The following is a 20032-nucleotide window of genomic DNA, read 5'->3' on the forward strand; positions in this document are numbered from 1 at the left end:
AATGTACAGTTGTCAGACACTGTTTACACCCAACACCTGCTTCTTCTTCAACTAGTGACTAAAAATCGATCAGCACAGTGGAGAAATGTGACCGCTACAATCAGATAATTATTATGGGGGGGTGCAGCGGGGGGGCAGACTACTTTTAGTCAAGAGGTTCTGATGTTGTAATTGTGAATTAGGGATTATTGGTTTAGTGGTTTGTTAGTGAAGGGTTGCTAGTTCAAATACCAACATGGGTTGTGGTGTTTTAAGAAATGGCATAAAATGATAATAAAATGATCAAAACTAATAAGGTATAAAAGTTATAATTTGTTAAAGTAGAAAATATTACAAATATTAAAAGAAAAAAATAGTTAAATAGTCAAAAGTAACTTTAAAGAAACACCGAAACGTGACCTCAGTTTTTAATTCATCACCAAATACTGAACAGTTTTCTAATATCTTTACTGTATGTTCTAAAACAATCAAAGAGGTTTAACCCAACCTTTTTTAAGGGATAGGAAAACAGATCAGTTAAGAACTAGAGGAAAGGTCATAGGTCCTACCTCCCGGAGCTGAACCCTGACTTTGTTGATGGCCTTCAACCAACGAACTCTGGAAGCTGAAAAAGGTAATGGTGGTCCTTCATCACGGAACCTGGGGGACATGAATGTTAAAGTCAGGAGGTACGAGTGATGAAGACAGTTGAAATGTTTATTAGATCTGCTGTACCTCAGGAGTTTGGTGGATGTTTTCTCTGGTGGGGTTTTATTTTTTAGGCTACTTTCTAGTTCTGGAGACGAGCGAAGAACCTCCTGCTCGTTAACCCCGGGGTGTCCGTTAGTGTGTCCATTGGTGCGTGGCTGCCCACCATTGGTGGACGGGTGAAAACCAGTGCTGTGGTAGGAATGAAAGGACTCCTCCAGCTCCGAGCCTCCAGTGCTCTCCTGACCGGTCTCACTGAGCTGGGAACTGGTCTGGCTCAGGTTCCCTGATGACCCAAAACGACTACTTTCCACTGGACTACAGTTGTAAGAGAGAAGTGAGGAAAAATCATGTTACTGAGAGTATAATTATACATAAAGTACAGTATACTTCTTAATGGGCTAATGTCTCTAAAAACACAGAATGGTTTCTCCCTACATTCACTATTATCCAATATGTTTGTCAACTATATAATATAGAAACCTAAAAACGTATATTGGGGCTAAGGTATCTAGTAGGGATGCACCAAATTTATTATTTAATTATTTATTTAATATTAATTTATGCAATTGCAGTGCCTTGATTTTGAGTTCACATATAAAATAAAAGTTCGCATAATAATTTATTTCGGGTGTTTCGGTTTTCGGCCTTGGTTTCCTCATTTTCGGTTTCGGCGAAGAATTTTAATTTCGGTGCATCACTAGTATCTAGCTAGTCAATTGAAGCATTGTAGAGTACAATATTATATTTCGGGACACGAAACAGAATTCCATCGTCTAATATGATTTACTTTGTAATTTGTAATAAGTTTTATGCACACGTGTAGTTAGACACGTACAGTTTGTCATCCGTGAAAGTCCAAATTACAGACCACTGTTTCAGAAGTATCACTACTGCCGTGACACACGACGGACTGAAGTTCATGTCAAAGAAATGTTTACAACTGTAAATTTGGGTTTGGAATTCTGCGTTAGTAACACTTGTATGGGCGATGCTAGCCTTGGTGTAAGACAAATATAGGAATGAACACAGACAAACACAAACTCACTGAGGCTAAAATGAAAATAAACGGGTGAGGATGGACTGCAGAGCTGGACAGGGATGTACACTGTGTTTTATTTTTCCCAAAATGTCAATGCATCGTAAATGGCAACACCAATACCATTTATGATGCGTTTACTAGCCTTTTTGCATTCAACAGGTCCTTCTCCAACTTGGTGTCCAGCTGCACTCCAGAGGCAGAACCTGCAGAGGGATCTGTTTCCTCTGGGATGAGGGGTGCTGAAGGATCTACATCAGGAGTGGAGATGCAAATCTCAGGTTTTGCTACACCTTTTATGGAACCTACCAATTCAGTCTTTGGGCCATCGGTTGTTGCAACTTTTTGTACAGTACTTGTTTGGCCACTAGTTTTTGGTTGTGAAGTAAGTGAGGTAGCAGTTTGTGGTTTGGGGGACTCTGCCTGCCAGGGAAAACTTATCTTTGCCCCAAACAGTGGAGCGGTGGATGGTTCTTGCTTCCCAGGGTCTGTTTTCCCCTCTTGAAATAGTCCGCCAGAAAAACTCTTTAAACCCGAAAGTAGACCACTTCCTGTTTCTGTAGGCGAGATTGTTGGGACACCTGACTGCACTGATGAAAACAATGATCCAAGGGACTTTCCTGCGTCACTTTGTGCAGATATAAATCCAAACAGAGATTTGGCCTGAGGTGTCTCCGTAGAACTGGGCACTTGATTGACGTGAGGTGATGTTTCTGTTTTTGAGGTATTTAACGGGGCTGGTTGGTCACATTCTTTACCTTCAGGATCTTCTTTTAAGTCCACAGGTTTTTCATGTATCGCTGCTTCATCATTTTTACTTATGATATTACTTGTTAAATCTGAGGATTTATTTGCATCACCAGCGGTTTCTGAAGATGGTGTCTCAACTGCGGCACTTCTACCATTTGTTGTTTCATCAGATTTTGCTTGATTGCCATTTGGTGATGTTGAGTCACATGTTACACCAGTTCCACTGATTGTAGCAGATGAAACTACTGTTGTCGTCCTTGTTTCCTTCTCAACCTGCAGCTGCTCAGTAGTGCTGGCTGTGGTTTTTGGCTCAGCTGGAATTGATTCAGATGTTTTATGTGATTGTCCTACTCCTCCGAACAAAGACCCACCTATGCCACCGAGAATTGATGAAGGACCTTGTGATCCTGCAGTTGGAGCAGGTATTCCGTCAAGTATCCCTCCAAATAAAGTACTACCTGTTTGTCCCGTTCCTGCAGCTCCTCCAAACATTCCACTCAACAATGACCCTCCAGTCTGTGGAGCTGCAGGCTTGGCAGGAGATCCACCTCCAAACATTCCACTGAATACTGAAGCTCCTGTGTTGGGAGCAGTGGACTGAGGAGCAGACTGAGGAGCAGATCCTTTAAATAAACCTCCTAGTAGGGATGAACCTGACTGAGGAGCAGATGCTTGCATGCCAGATCCTCCAAAGAAGCCCCCCAGTACTGATGCTGCGGTCTGACCTGTAGAAGCCGGAGGTGCAGTACCACCAAGTCCAAAGAGGGAGTTTCTGGGCTGTTGCTGAGGACCTTCAGTGGATGGAGATGTAGGTTTGAAAAGAGAAGAAACAAAACCTGTAACTTTTTCTGCTGGTGATTCACCAACTTCTTTATCCAACCCTGGAACATTGTGTTCTTGGACCACAGGACTTGTAGACTCAGTCACTTTTATTTCAGGAGAGAGAGTATCTTGATTTACAAAGGCACTTCCAGGTGTGGATTCTGGAGGTTGATGTGGTATTGAACACATTTCAGATTCTTTGTGATGATTATCTGTAAACAGACTACCTGTCTCATCACAAACACCGTTTTTAACATCTTCATTAACAATGTTACCCGTTTCCCTAAAACCTGCTTCCACAAACTGGACTGTACCATCAGATATCAGAGGAGATTCTCCGTGCTCTTTGCTTAATGAAGGAGTGATAGTTGTAGACACTTCAACACAGGTTGGAGCAGGCACGTTCTCATCAACTAGTTTTGGTAGAGCAGTTGTATTTGAAGTACTGCTGGTAACAGTTGTACTTAAGTTGTTCTTATCATCATCTGATGTGGGTGTAGCTAATGTAGTGGATGTTGCAGGTGGCTTGTCATCATTTGATGTGGGTTTAGCTAATGTAGTGGATGTTGTAGGTGGAACAGAACCTTTTCCAGGCGTCCCACAGGAGTCTGAGGGACTTGGAGAGATGTCACACATTGGTGATGTGCTGGACTGCACAGTAGATGTTCGTAAAGATGACCCACCCATTATACCTCCAGGAACAGGGCCACTGTTTTGGTTTGTTGTAGTTTGGCTGCTACCCTTTCCAAAAATGTCACTGAAGGATGTACTCTGAGATGTTGCAGATGAAGCTGCTAATCCTCCAAATATCCCTCCAAGAACAGACCCTCCAGTCTGGGATCCAACAGCCTGAGTTGTTGATCCTCCAAAAAGACTTCCAAGTAAAGATGCCCCTGCCTGAGGAGCAGAGCCTTCACTCTTATTGGGACTAACCTGAGGTGCAGATCCTCCAAATAAACCTCCTAGGAACGATCCTCCTGTTTGAGACCCAGTAGTTTGGGGTGAAGATCCTAAAAACATTGTACCCAATATAGAATTCCCAGTTTGTGTTGAGGGCTGTGAACCAACAGAACCCCCAAGAGCAGAGAACAAGCCTTTAGTGAGGGGTTCTGAAGATGTACTTCCTGCTGTGTTGGATGCAACACTCTCTTTTGCAGTAGACTCCAAAGTCTGCCCTGAAAAAAATGAGAGTATACCTTTCCCTTGAGGTTGTGTTTCTGATGAATGATCCAGAACTACTGACTCTTTAGGGGCAGACGAACCATGAGATAACATTTCTGGGCTGGTTAACGTTTGAGCTGATACACTATCGGTATGCGTGGTTGCCTTATTATCAACAGGATATGCAATCTGATTGTTACCAGCGTTACTGTTTGGTAAATTACCTGATATCTTACCATCTGTTGCTGATGTCAAATCATTAGTTTTAAAAACACTTGTCAATTGAGAAGAAGCTTGCTGTGCTTGTAATTGTTGCTTTTTGGGATCAGGTACAGCAGCCGAGGACTGAGACATCAGGTCATCATTACAAACAGGAAGGCTACTCTTGGCAGGTTCTTTCGATGCTGTGGTACCTGACATGTAGGACATATTTTGACCTTTAACAGCAGCTGATGTATCAGAAGTCACAGAACCACCAAACATAGAGAACAATGTTTTTCCTGGAGTTTCTGTAGATTTAGGAAAGCTTCCCAACAATCCTCCAAGGACAGAAGTAGCTGTTTGTCCTTGTGCCTGAGGCTGGGATTGAGACTTTGACTGTGTCTGAGCTGACCTGCCGTGTTGGGCTTGTGTTGGAGGTGCTTTTTGTTGTGATGATGGTTTTTGTGGCTGGGACTGTGAAGGTGTTGGTTCAGAGAACACTGAAAAAAGGCTCTTCATTGGGTTTTCAGTGGAACTAGATGATCCAGACAAAATCCCACCTAGAAGAGAACCTGGTGGGCTTGAAGACTGTTGGCTGCTAGAGCCACCAAACATAGAGAGAAACCCTGAGGACTGTGGCTCTTTAGGAGGAACACCCTCCTGTTTAATGGTCTCAGTGGAGGGTTTATTTTGAGGAGATAGCTGTTCATGACTCGATCCCCCTAAAATCGATAACAAGCTTTTACCAAGTGATTCTTGTGGAGGAGGTTGTGGAGCTGCAACTGAAGAAGGCGCCTGTGAAGAAGGCCCACTAAATATGGAGAAGATACTTTTACCCTGTGGTTCCTCGTGCGTAGCTTCTTTTGGTTTTGGTTCTTGATTCTTAGATTCTGTCTGTGCCATTGCTGGTGATCCTCCAATTGAAAACCCAAACAGACTGCCAGATAGTTTAATTCCTGCTTCTTCTCCTGACTGATTTAAACCAGAGCCTGTTGATGATTTAGGAGGAGGTACATGAGATATACCCTTATTTGGCATTTGTTTCTGTGGTTGAGAGGTATCGTTTTGATCCATTGGTTGTTGCCTCTGTATACCTTTAGGTTTAGGTATTGACGTCATTGAACTGTCTGCCACAGTGGGTGTCATTTGTGGTTTCTGTGGCAGGGATGGTTCTGTATTAAAGAGGTTACTAATCGAACTAAACACTCCTGTTACCTCCTTATTGGTTGGAGTGCTGCCTGGTATAGAAGCAGTGCTGCCAGTGTTGCTCTGCCTGTTGGGAGTTGTCTGAGAAGATATTTCTGGTTGTGGCTTGGTTTCCTCTATGCCTACTGCAGATTTTATAAAGTTCATGAAGCTTCCATGTGATTGTTCAGATGCCTTTTCTGATAGGATATCTACTGGTTTGTCAGCTGTGTGTTGTCCAATTGTTGGGGTCCTGGTAAACGATTCTTTTGATTCTGTTACATTCGGTTGTAATTGTGAAGATCCTTGTTGTCCCACAGTGGTCTGGCGTGACAGCCTGGGTTTTGGTGATGTTGCATTGCTATGTGTTGATAGGCAAGTTTCTTTAGTAGTAACAGGTACTGTGGGCAGAATTCTACCCTGGGTATTGGCAGGTTTTTGTACTTCTTCTTTACCACTCTTGGCCTGAGTCCCAGTAGCAAAAGTTTCTTCATTCATTATCTTTGATTTCAAACTTTGCAGACCCGAAGAAAGAAAGTTCTTTGAGGAATGACCAGTAGGTTTATTCTGGTTTTTGTCCAGTTCCTCCTGTGAGGATTTCTGAAGGGAAGAAGATACTTGTGATGCATTTTTCTTTGTCTGGCGATTAGGCAGCTCTTGTCCTGAAGATACTCTTCTTCTCCACTCTTCCTCTGATACATCATCTGCATGTTTAACTGTGACCCCTGTTGATGAACGACGCCGTTGGCTCGGTTGGTAACAGCTGTGAAGTATCTGCTGATCGGCATTTTTCATAGGAGAGGAGTTCAGTGAAACAGAAACTTTTTGACCAAGGAAGTTCTTTATTTCTAAATTGTTCCAAAAAGGACCTACATGATCCCTATTATGACAAGAAAGGTCAACAACACCTTCATAGACATGTTGTTTCGGATTCATTCTGACTTTGCTCAAACTGTAAGACTTGAGATCTAGTTCTTCTTGTCCTTGAGAGGGATGTGAATTTTCAAACATCTGAGAAAACTGGTCAAGATTTAAATTCATGATATGATTTCCTTTCTGATATGCAGCAGATAAATCTAGGGGTGCATTCAGCAGTTGAGAATCTCTTTGATCTCGTCCAGGCAACCAAAGGAGCTCATCTTCGTTGTACAGTGGGATTTTAAAGCCACAAACTAAAACCATTTCATTTTGCAGCCAAGCACTGGGGAAATGTTCTAGCGTTTCTGCATTTCCAAAAGATTCACCTTCGGGGGCACACGTGTATACATATTCACCTGTTGCATCTGTAAGTAAAGCATATATGTATTCATGATCTGTGTACACAAAGTATCCACAGTCTCCATCTTCTGCTGGCCACCACATCCCCTGCTCCAAAAGTCCCAGCCACTGCTGGTACCATTCAGTATCTTCCAGATACCAGGAGTCTTCCTTCTCCAAATCGTGTACTTGTCTGTCAAAGTTCAGTGGACTTGGATTATTAATGCCATTGGCATGAAAGTTTTGAAATGCTCCATTATCAGTTTTTTGTTGCCAGTTTGCTGCGTAAGATAAACTCGGTGGAGCCTCTTCGTAAAAACCCTCATAATACAAAACCCCATTCAGACTGTAAGAGCTCCCAGGAGTAAATGAACTTCCAGTTACCTGTGTTTTAGTGCTCAAGTTCAGCGCACCTTCCTCGTTAGCTTCATGTCCTGCATTTGGCAAGTCTACATAACTGTTCCATAACTTTTCTCTGTGGTTAATATGTTCACTTGTACCATTCATGTCAAAATAATCTTGGTAGCTAACAAATCCTTGCGATGATCCAGAGCTGTTGTTCAGTGCAGTGATATTTGAATAACTCTCTGGTCTCTGTAATGGTGCACTCTCCCAGCTCACATCACGCCTTTGATTTTGTCCTTCAAGCTGATGAATCACTGACTCATTTTGAAATTGCTGCCATAGAGCACTTTCACGGATCCAATGGTTTTCATCATCAGAAGGAGTTCTATAAGGGGACAACTTAGCCCGATGTCTTGTATCTCCACATGAAGCTGGAGCGCCTCCACCGATAGGTGACTGGTTGCTCTTGGAGATGGAGCAATTCCACCTATAGGTGACTGGTTGCTCTTGATGGATAAAGTTGCCTGGTTTTGTAAAAAGGAATGAATGTTTCCTGAGCTGTAAGCCATCGGGGGGGTTGACTGAAGTGAGCCAGATAAATATGACCCTGATAAATTACCTGTGCTAATTGAAGAATATAGTGAGTGACCCTGAAAGGACCTGGCCACAGTAGCTGACGTCCTCAGGTCCAAACTCTCAGTATCTGCTAAGACAGGTGCACTGACATAAACTTGTTTGTTCTGATTCAGATTAGATAGTGTTGAAACAACTCTTTGACAAACGTCCTCGCCCGAGTCCGCGGAGTTTCTTTGCAGAACGCCACTAGTCCTGGTTGCAGAAAAATCCGTTCTTATTTTTTGCTCTGAGGGTTCGGCTCGTCTATTAGTAAATGAGTCCTCGGTTACATTTCTGCTGAATAACCCTGATAAAAACCTGTGTTGGTTTGTCTGCGATGTCTTCTTATTTTGTTCTTCTAAAGACTCCGACGTTGCATCGATATTCGGGTGCATTTGGACTTGGGTGTTTGTTGTGAGGGGAGAATGATGGGTTAACGAAGTAGTTTTGGGGCTGGTTTTTTCAGCGTTATCAGTCGTTTTCTTCAACTTGTTGAATAAGCCTGAGATCACGCTGGGTTGACACTCACTCGCCTCTTGCTGAGGAAACACCTTTTCTGGCAGAGGTTGTTGGGTGATATTTTCTGGAGAGGATTTTGATAATTCAGAGGAGAAACCACTGGCTTGTGTTGCTTTTTGCAACAATGTATTTTGTGGTTGATGATGTTCAGACACCGGGATATTTGTTGCCTTTGTTTGTTCCTGGCGTGGTCTCTCAGGAGAGACTCCACGCTGCTGTTGGTCTTGATGCTGGTCTACATTTATACTGTCGGATGCTGCAAATTTAAAAAGGCCAGATAGAAGACCAGTTTTTTGTGACTCCGGCTGATGAGGTGGAACGGTCTGTTGTTGAGAGATCACAGCTTTACTGTCCATACCCTTCTGTTGATTTGGCTCCAAACCACTGTGTTGGTTCTGATCGGACCGGCTCTCTGAAACATTGTCAGCAGATGCAAATCTGAGAAATCCAGACATCAGCCCTTTCTTCTGAGGCTGAGTTTGCTGAATCTCATGTACAATCTGCGCCCGACCGCTGTCGCTGCTTTGAGACAGTCCAGTATTTTCCGTTGATGAAAAACTCAATAGCCCTGATAGAAGCCCCCCTTTCTCAGGAGCAGTAGAGGTGTGTGGTTGGGTTGGCTGATGAAGATGCAGTGGATGATTATTCCCTCCAGGGGGTTGATTGTCATGGGAAGCCGGTCGCTGCAAACCCGCAGATATGTCACTGTTGGAACTGAATTTAAGCAGCCCAGAAAGCAGTCCTCCCCGTTCTGTTTGATTATCGTGAGACGAGCTTCCTTTAATCAGATCTGTCAAGGACCTTGGCAGTCCAGACTGATGTGGAGATGGAGTCTCCACACCTACAGGAGCTGTAGTTGGTGACTGATTTGGCGAATGTTGTAAATGTGAGCCGGACGGTACTTTGCTCTGTTGAATTTCCTGATTTCCTGAAGGGTTAAATAATCCAGAAAGCCAACCTTTCTCTTTGTTTTCCTGGGATACAGACGGACCCTGAGTGGAAAACGATTTTGGATTAGGATCCTTATTTGGTTGGACTGGATTCTCCATGTTCATGGAGGCACTAATATCCTCATTGGACACAAACTTTAAAAAACCTGACAAAATGCCTCCCTCTGCTTTGGGACGCTGCTGATTGGATAGATTTTCTGAGGAGGCCGAAGGCAGCGTTGGCCGATTGTTCACTGATTGATTCTCACCAGGTTTGTATTGATTGGGATTATCTGTTGATCCAAACACAGGATAAACAGCAACAGGTGGCGCTCCCTGAGGAGGGAGTGAGACAGAAGGTGTGATTAATGAACTTAGGGACTTCCTTAAAGGACTAAAGAACCCAGTGTTTGCCGACTGTGCTTCACCGTTTGACCTCGGAGGCCCAGGAACCGGCACATTGTCTGGTTTTAATTTCTGAGCCTCTCGTCTATGTTCAGTTTGGATTTGTCCCAGTTGTGATGAAATCCCTGATTTCTCAAATGTTCTTTCCCCGTCTTCAGTGCAAAGGTCAACACATTTTTCGTGGAACTGGGAAGACGTTTCTGGTGCCTTTTCTTCCACAGATGAATTTTCTTTTAACACACCTGAAAAAAGTTTTAAAGGATTGAGTTTCCCCAGCACTGTGCTCTCAGGACAGGTACTTTGACAGGATTTGTTTTCTGAGTGGGCTTCGTGGTCTTTACTACCTTGTTGTGTCTGGTTTTGGGCGTGATCTTTTGTTTCTCTCTGAGAAGACAAAGTACTAAATGACTTTTCAGGTGATTCCACCGGGGAAACAACAGCCACAGGAACAGAACTATTAGATTTAGGAATAAAAGAGAAAAGTTTGGTCAGTCCAAACTGCGAGGACTGTTCTGCTGGTGCCGTAGGACCTGGTACAGTCTGTTTAGAGCTGGTTCCTGCTCCTACTTTGTCAGAAAGAGAACTAAATAATGAACTTACTGCATGTTTTACCACTGAGATTCCCTGATCAGAAGACGTCTGTGATGTTGCAGTTTCTCTTGGAACCTTTGGTGAACCAACTTGGTCCTCGCCTAAAGAATCAGTTCTGTTACTGCCGAGGGACGATAGTCTGGATTTGTTAGATTTAGGAAGGGAACCATACCTACTAATTTCTTCCTCCTTTTCTGCCAGATATTCAGAAACTGTTTCAACCAGACACTGAAGTTCATCCATGGGATCTACATATTCATCACTGGGCTCCTCCACAGGAGAGAGCAGAACCTCAGGGGTCCAGCCTCCAATTTTGTTTTTTCCACACCTCTTCTCCCGAAGACACGGAACATTTTCAGTGCGCTCCTCATGGGAGAGAGAACACCTCCTGTCTTTGTAATGTACAACAGCATCTGTTAGATGGAAATCCTCTGCAGAGTCAACGTCCTCAAAATCCTCCACAGCGAAGGGTGATTCCAGATCTCTTGAACCTTTTGGATCAAAGTTGAACCGTTCCACAGCGAAGGGATGGTCCAGATCTCCTGAACCTTTTGGATCAAAGTTGAACCGCGCCTTCATTCTGGCGTCTTGTTCTTTTTTGTAGGCTACATAGTTCTCCAGCGTGTGGTCCAGCTCAGTTTTAGCCCACATCCTTGTCTTGTAGAGAAGACCGTTCCTATGTGGCCTGAGGTGGGGCATCACGTGATCTCCATCCTCCGGCATCTCCTCGACCTGCTGTTTGAACAACTCTCCTCGATCCCCTCGCAGCATTTCAAGCTCTGTTGGGATGGCAGAGTTTCTCAAAGTTTTTTTTCGCCTTCGATCAATAGTGTCGTAGCCTTCGGGATAGGAAGAAGGCGGAAAACCGGGGCGTTGTGTGTTTTGGTGGATAAAGGTCTGTGGTCGCTCAGAGAAAGTTTGTCTCCTTCCAAAGACGACGCTGTCCTCGTCATCGTCCAGAAAGTCACTGAGCTGAGGTCTGCTGTGCCGTCTGTATTTGTTTTCCCAATCTTCCACCCCCATGCCTGAGTCTACAGGTATGATTCTGACCCTTCCTCTCTGGTTTAATGATCTACGTTATGGATTAAGAACAAGGATCGAGGCAGAAGGGAGAGGATAAAAAGGAAAAAGGAAAAAAGAAATAATAATCATGCAAAAAAAATCCAAGTTAAGAAGAAAAAAAGAAGTAGAATTAAAGACAGAACAAGAAGAGACAGAAAACATGCCTCAAATACTGCATACGTCAATAAAATTAAACTTTAAAAAGCGGTGAGAAAAAAGAAACAAAAATACACAAACGTGATGACGTTAACAGTTAATGGAACGTAGTCATTTTGTCTGATTTTGTTCTGAACTTTTGTTCTTCAACATTTCACATCATTTTATGATTTTCAAATAATCATAAAAATACGTAAACGGACAAAACTGGAAAATGAAAAGTACTACAAACACAACTAAGTTTCAGCCAAAAGATCGACTGACAAATAAAAATCTAAATGTAAGGGCTGGTTCTATTTTCTCCAAAGATAAACTTCAGCTGCACTCGTGCTCTCTGTCTACCTGATTCCTCTCTGATCCCTGTAGTCCAGGTCAAAGCTGTGGATGGAGTTGGTGCACGAGTCCGGATGCTGCTGCTGCTGCAGCCGTGGCCCCATAGGATACTGGTGTAAGGAGGAGTTGGGCTGGGCCGTGGTGTGGTACCGCGGGGGCAGACTGTTACTGGTTTCGCTGCGGTAGTCGCTGTCCCTGTCGTCCACAGCGCTGTCCTGGTCGTCCAGAGCTGTGGGGGAAACAGCAGTGGATTTATCGTTCCTAAAACCTGAGCTGAAGGTCTTTCTGTGGGACAGTCAGCCGAACAATCTGCTGCAAACCTGGAAAAACCAGACGCTGGTTTAAAAGGTTTGAACAACTTGAAAGGAAATTGCCTTGTTTCTGTTTAATTTCTTGGTGTTTGTAATGTTTGTGTAGGTTTTTTTTTTTTTTGGGTAAACTTTGAGTTTTTAACATATTTTGACTATGATTTTACATTACATTTATATTCATTTTGGCAAAGTTTTAGCAACATTTGACACCAGCTAATTTTAATAATTTTTGAAAAAGAAATTAAGGCTAGTTTTAGCTTGATTCAACTAATTTAAATGATTTTTGAAAAAAATAAAAAAATTAAGGCTAGTTTTAGCTTGATTCAGTTTTCTTAATCTACATTCTTTAGCTTCTTATCTTTTAGGTACAGAATTCAACAATGTGATCACAACAACTTTTCATCCAAACCTTAGATTTAAACAAAGGATAAACAGAGTACAGTTCAATATATATAGATGTAGAGGATTGTCTTACACTGCCACCTACAGGTTTAAAAATATACCTGCAAGAGACAGTATGTGTCTCCTAATACTTACTGTCAAAATTAGAGCTTAATTAACACTAAATTTGGGGGGAAAAAAAGACAGGGAGTGAACAAAGTCCAAAACCTTTGGTCATAAACATGACGTCAGCCAAGAGCGAAAAAACAGAGGAAAAAGCAGGAACGAGATCATGACATGTAAAACAACAACAACAACAACAACGACAACAACAACAACAACAAGGGGCAAAAAGAGAATAAAATGCAAGAGGAAGGAAATGATTAAATATTTTTTTGGGGGGGGTGAGGGGGTCGGGGTGGGAGTGCATTGTGGGAACAGGACATGCAGAGAGGATACTGAGGATCAACCTGGAGGGAGAGCGTCATCAAAGTGTGTTTTACATACTCAGTGGATCGGCCCATCCAAAATAGTTGCCTGGTGAAAGTGCAGATGTTAAAATGACGATGACGAAAAGAAGCAGAACGACAACAACAAAAAGGCTGAAAGTTGTTTTCAGGAAACAGAAATGACCTTTGGCACCTAGAGGCAGAGACGAGTACTGGCGGAAATACTCACAGCACTGGGAGGGAGCGAACGGTAGGGGGCGACTCTGGACATCATCCTGAAGAGAGTACTAGAAAGAGGAGACATAAAAACACAACCTCACTTCACAAAGACCAGGAGTGGATTACAGGTTATATTTACAACAGCGGCTGCAGCTAAAGCTCATTTTAGGCTCAGCTATTTTGAATCTTTTTTTTTAATCTCTCTTCTGTTAGCACATCTTTAGGGAATACCAACTCTCCTGCTAAATTTGAATATAAAACTGTTTTAGCAGTAACTGTTGATTCTGATTAAAAACGGCCAAACTTGGTACCACCAGATGGCGCACTCACTCAATCACACATTTATTAGATTTTCCTGGGTTTTTTTTAAACAACTTTTTTTCTACTCTCATTAATCACAGAGTAGCAGTACAATAATCATGATTGAGCACAATCATAATTAATGCCTGTGATTTCTGAATGTTAAACTCAACCTAAACCACTTGTGTGTGTGTGTGTGTGTGTTCAACCTAAACCACTCGTGTGTGTGTGTGTGTGTGTGTGAAAACACAGGTACGCCTGGTCCGTACCTCATCGTGGATCCTCATGGTGTTGATGTGCTCCAGCTTCCCCGTCCAGTACTGCGCCTCGTCCTCTGGGATGTCTGTCACCACAAAAAGATTCACGTCAGCCAGTGTGTGACGTTTACACGCCGCGCCGCGGGACTCCCTGAGTGACATCATTACATTCGTGTCTCGTTAATTTCTCATGAGTCTGTGATGGAATGAAAATGTAGACACGCTGAGACAGAGGAGCAGAGGGAGTCAGATGTTTGACGTAAAAAGAACCCTGTGGTCTGGTCCGACTTCAGAACCCTCTGTACTACAGTACTACAGTACTAGTACTACAGTACTACAGTACTAGTACTACAGTAGCTCAGATCACTGGTCCGGTGTTCAAACCCCTCACATCAAGTGGGATTTGTGCAGAACATCTGACGTGTGCACATTAAAGGACACACCGGTGAAGAGCGGAGGTTCAAAGACAAACCGCTGAGCCACAGCTATGATGAGCACCTCTGCTGGAGACACAGAGTCACGACCGCCTCCTGCCACCTTGAAAGGTCCACCTCAGAGGAGACCGGGACGAGGTCAGACTCCACCTTTTGATCTGAGCCGTGACTGTAGTTCTGACTGACCGTCTACAGCAGGAAGGCCACACCGTGGTGACACTGTTCACGTCACTGACACATCGTCACTGACACATCGTCAGGTGATCGTTTGACCTTTTGAATTTCTATGGGAAACTGGTAACTTTGGTGAGATTTATTTTGGTTTATCTCTTAAATTTGTCACTTTGTGGATCATTTTTTCACCTCTTAGTTTTTTCACCATTTCATTTTTCATACTTCAGCCCAGTAGGTGGCAGTAATGAACTCATGTTTGATTGCCAGTTGAAGAAGACACAAGATATGTTGAGTAACATGAAGGTATATATACATAAAATAAATAAAATAAAATAAAACACTGTTGGGACCAAACAAACTAATGCTACTATTCGTCCACAAAACCACATTTTGAACCAAAACAGCACTGAAATAAAACCTGTAAAATGACAGTAAACATCTGCTCCTGGTTCATATGACCTAGTTTTAGAGTTCACATTTCTCAGTTCTCTGACTGTATATTTAAAAGCCTTCCTAATGGCCCTTTAATCCTATTGGCTCCCACCGAACAACCTGCGAGGACAGAATGATATCATTAAAGCTGAGTTAATAAAGTTAGACCCTCAGTGGTACCAGACTTTAAGACACACGTCTGAAGAACCAGATCCAGGAATGATGTTATCAAATTCCAGTATTTTGAAGAACCAGTTTTGTCGGAATATTTTTAAAGATAATCTCAAATAAATATAGAAAATTACTGTCTTTTTGGCAACGTTTCTTTCAGGGAAAGTTTAAGGTAAATTCTAGTAAAATGAAAAAAGGAAAATGAAGTTGATAATTTTGCATGTCCCCCTCAAACAAAACCACCCCAAAAAAAAAAGCTGCCCCTGGAGGTGGAGATCTTCTCTGAAATAACTCTTAGTTGCCCCAGTGTGAGCCTCTGAAGTAACTCTTAGTTACCCCAGTGTGAGGCTCTTCTTTGACCAACTTTAAGACAATCATTTCCTCGTCTTTGACCAACTTTAAGACAATCATTTCTGTGATTGTTGAACATTCCTCACCAAAGGGCAACTCGAAGCGAGTGTCCAGCAGGACTCGATGAGGGGTCGGGGTCCTGGTGCCGTAAATCTCATCTGCCTTCATCAGGACCTCGGCATCCAGGAAGAGCCACTCCCCTGAGCCCTCCTGGAAAAACAACAAACTTTGACTAAATAAACTGGACCAACACATGCTGTTATACTGGGTACGTTGGTTCCAGAGTGAAAACTTTGATTAAAAGGTCGTTAAAGGAAGAAACGTCGTCCAGAATCTCTGACGGAAACGTCACCGCTGAAGAGTTCAGACTCAAACAAGGAGGAGATGAAAAGGAACAGCTTTGATATTTTCATTAATAAAATTCTTTTTTAAGAATTTCTTCACTTTTCCCTCAGTTTTGACTTGTTTGTGTCATTGGTGTAGGTGTTTATCCAGACCTCCTCTGATTGGCGGATACTTTTGAGAGGAATCCAGGAGGTGCCCACCATGGTGTCCCAGATCAGACCCTTGTTCCAAACCTCAACAATGAGGCCCAGATCCAGTCGGTTGATCTCACTGAGGAGAGAGGAAAATGATAAAAGACGTCAGGCAGTAAAAAATAACCACCTCTTCTTTCATAAATCAACTTGTTTATAATTCATTTTCTGAATGAAAACGTCCCATTTCTATTCAGTCTATTTCGGAGAAGTTAAAAAAAAAAAACACTGCACAAAGACGACTTCCTTTTTTGTCGTGTTTTTGTCGCTGTGATAATTCATCTCAGTGTTGTTTTACAATTCATCGTCTCGTTCAAAAGGCTGAAAAAAAACAAAACAAAACCAGGAGTGTGTCGATAACAGACATGGAGAGGCAGCGGCGGCCGGGACATTTACATACTCTCCTCTGTGGACGTTTAAGGACCGACGGGAGACGGACAAAAGGAAGATGAGAGAAGAGATAATCAAAGAGGGCAGATAATAAGGGGGGAGAGTGGAGGGGAGGATGGGGGGGGGAGTCCAGGTGCTGAGATAAAGGCTCTTCAGATTCTACGCTCACGTTAAAAAAGGTTAAAAACATTGTTGAATTAATCCAGGGATCAAACTGTAACTGAATTAAACTACCGTTGATTTAAACACAGGGTTCGACTTCTGTTTCAGACGTCACTGAACAGTCATTAAAGTAGGAATGTTGTTTTTTTCTTCTTCTTAAATAATTATAATAAATCACAGTGGTGAAAAATCATGATTTTTCATCAGCCTTAATTTGTCATTTAAGTAGTAAGATTTTTTTTTCTTCTTAAATAAATACGATAAATCACGGTGATGAAAAATCATGATTTTTCATCAGCCTTAAAATTTAAATATATTTACCTACAGACTGTTCATAGTTAACTCACGATTAATCACAAATTAATCACAAATCCTTGGTCTGTTATACATGTATTTTATGAATGATACTCTTTAAAAGTCATGAAGTACAACAAGAGGGCGCTGTTTCTAAGATTAAGTCACTTCATTAACTATTTTATTAACATTAACATTTAGTTTTTTTTATGCCGTTTTCAGCTGCGTCACCTTCTCATTAACCTTCTCATTAACAAATGTTCCAGTGACAGGTGGCGCCGACGAAGCGTTAGCTAAACGATAGCCGTGCGTGTGGCATTGAATTAAAGCAGGTCGACACCTTTATTATGGGAGAGCAAAGAGATGAAGGTCTGGAAAAACAAACAGGGAGAGGAGGCAGTTTACAAAAGACAAACAATGACACACAGGACAACAACGGGACACTGCTGTCGTCGCCATGGATACCTTTCAACGGGAGAGGTGGGACCAGCAAATCAAAGCAGTGAATTGTGGGTAGGAAACTTGTTTCAAAACAGGCTACGCTAGGTGCTAAGATGGTGCTAAAACCTTTTTTTTATTATATTAAATAACTACGAGTTTGTCTGTAAAGGGACTGTTTTAGCTAACGTTAGCGTTGGTTTGTGCTCTTGCAGGAACAGGTTTTGAGAAATAACAATAATAATTGAAAAAAAATAAAGAACTTACAACATGAATTGTGCTCTTGCAGGAACAGGTTTTGAGAAATAACAATAATAATTGAAAAAAAATAAAGAACTTACAACATGAAGTCCTGTTCCCAGCAGGGCTGGTCTCCTCGTACGGTGATGGTGGTGCTTTTGACATTTTGCACCTTCAACGTCACGTAAGTGTTGAACTTGTCTGAGAGAGAAAAATAAAAACAGTGATGAGGATGAAGTGTGATTGACAGCTGACTGACAGCTGATTGACAGCTGATTGACAGCTGACTGACAGACCATCTCTCTGTTTTCTTCTAAACTTGATTTCTGGACTCAGTATATTAAACGTCACGTCATCTGCAAACATCATTTTTCCATGCAGACCTGACCGTATCTGTCCACCTGTCCATCACTGACCTTCTTCAAGGCATCAATTTTACAGTTCATTCCACTTTACTGATTTAAGCCAAGCATGAAAAAAACAGAGGAACCTAAAAAGCCAAAGGTTCCTCGGTCAAAAAGTTCCAAACAGAGAACCATTTTGGCAGAATTCCTTCTCTGTATTTGACAACCAGGTCGGAAACCTGTGAAATCAAGTTCTTAAAAAAGTTCTTTCAGTTGTTTTTTTTTTCAGGAAAAGAAAAATTCACTGGGGTCAAATTAAGAATTGTAATTGGTTTCCATTACTGTATCATCAAAATTGGACATTCGTTCGTTTGCTTAAAATGCTTCGTTTTTGAGGGTAAAAAAAAAAAATCTGAAAATCTGATCAAATCAAAGTGAATCAAATCAACACCTGACAAAGATGAAGGTGTTGGAGACACACAGACCTGGAGATGTTTTAGTCTGAAAACCTTTTGACCCCAACGACACGACAACATTATTTATGTGACACTGATGATAATATTTGGAGAAAGTTATTTGCATAAAACAACAACGTCATCTTTTAGTCAAACTACGGTGCGTGGACACACACACGCCCTCACACACACACAGGTGATCTGGCCAGTTCTACTTTTGTCTCTGTTCCCGACATCAGGAGCGTCAGCAGGAGTGACAGCAGATCAGGCTCCTCCCACCTAATAACTCTGAGCCGAGCCAGGCCGGGTCAGTGGAACGACCCAGTTAATCTGCAGCCAGAGGCGACGCCGACACACGGCAGATACGACTCCAGGAACCAACTTCCTGCTCCACCACTGCTGGGCATTACTCTTTATAATTGCCCCCTCAACAACAAAAGAGCTGGAGCAGGTGGAGCAGGTGATGTAACAGCAGTGACGAGTCTCCGTCAGACCCTCCAGGTCAACTCCAGGACAGGTTGGAGTTGATGAGATCTTTTCTTTAACAAAGACAAACGGATCAACTGATCTGTTTGTCTTTGTCACTTTACCCCCAGTCATCTGTCACTGGACGTGGGACTTTTACACTCGGGTTACAACTAAGAATAACTAAGAATTAGCCTCTGAATTAAAAGCACCACATGTCGTGTTTTCATGGGAAATTATTACCATCAAATATTTAGAGAAGATCATTGGAGGAATTGTTTTTATGACGTTAAAGTGATTTTGATACTGTTTCTTCAGCCAACGCCAAAGCTCCAAGGCCTTCGTCCACAGTCGGCCCTGAACGTCGCCCCCAGCTGTTTACTCTCAGACTCATCAGCTTAGTTTAACACTAACATTTTCACTGGTTTCCGAGGGAACATCCAGACAGACTGTCAGACTGTCCTCAGTTCACAGCAGGACAGGAAACAGTCGACAACGTCTGATCCTGAGACAGCAGTTCCACTGTTGCCTGACAGTCAGTCAGACAGTCAGTCAGACAGTCAGTCAGACAGTCAGTCAATCAGTCAGTCAATCAGTCAGTCAATCAGTCAGTCAGTCAGACGGTCAGTCAGACGGTCAGTCAGACAGTCAGTCAGTCGGTCAGTCAGTCGGTCAGTCAGTCAGTCAGTCAGCCAGTCAGTCAGACAGTCAGTCAATCAGTCAGTCAGACAGTCAGTCAGACGGTCAGTCAGGCAGTCAGTCAGTCAGTCAGTCAAACAGTCAGACAGTCAGTCAGACAGTCAGTCAGTCGGTCAGTCAGTCAGTCAGTCAGTCAATCAGACAGTCAGTCAGTCAGACAGTCAGACAGTCAGTCAGACAGTCAGTCAATCAGTCAGTCAATCAGTCAGCCAGACAGTCAGTCAGTCAGTCAATCAGACAGTCAGTCAGTCAGACGGTCAGTCAGACAGTCAGTCAGTCAGACAGTCGGTCAGTCAGACAGTCAGTCAGACAGTCAGTCAGTCGGTCAGTCAGTCAGTCAGTCAGTGAACGCAGCGTCCATCCATCGACCCCCACCTCTGACAGGACAGGATCCAATTAGTGTCTGTCTTTGAGGACAGTTGCAACAAAACACAGACATAATTACTACTGGAGCCTGGGGGCGGGGGTGGGGG

General features: G+C 42.8%; 1 protein-coding gene across 1 annotated transcript in view; it reads right to left on the bottom strand.

Moving 5' to 3' along the window:
• unc13bb (unc-13 homolog Bb (C. elegans)) overlaps nucleotides 1-20032 on the bottom strand; it is a 49563-nt gene that overhangs the window by 19682 nt on the left and 9849 nt on the right. Inside the window, exons 3-10 of the mRNA XM_025062069.1 lie at nucleotides 17698-17797; nucleotides 16034-16151; nucleotides 15623-15746; nucleotides 13987-14060; nucleotides 13428-13485; nucleotides 12067-12286; nucleotides 715-1005; nucleotides 549-639 (exon numbers count right to left, since the gene is read on the bottom strand). Coding sequence (XP_024917837.1) covers nucleotides 549-639; nucleotides 715-1005; nucleotides 12067-12286; nucleotides 13428-13485; nucleotides 13987-14060; nucleotides 15623-15746; nucleotides 16034-16151; nucleotides 17698-17797 — 1076 coding nt within the window. The remainder of the gene's footprint in view (nucleotides 1-548; nucleotides 640-714; nucleotides 1006-12066; nucleotides 12287-13427; nucleotides 13486-13986; nucleotides 14061-15622; nucleotides 15747-16033; nucleotides 16152-17697; nucleotides 17798-20032) is intronic.

This window comes from Cynoglossus semilaevis, chromosome 14 (genome assembly GCF_000523025.1).
Source record: "Cynoglossus semilaevis isolate Cse_v1.0 chromosome 14, Cse_v1.0, whole genome shotgun sequence".
Taxonomy (NCBI): domain Eukaryota; kingdom Metazoa; phylum Chordata; class Actinopteri; order Pleuronectiformes; family Cynoglossidae; genus Cynoglossus; species Cynoglossus semilaevis.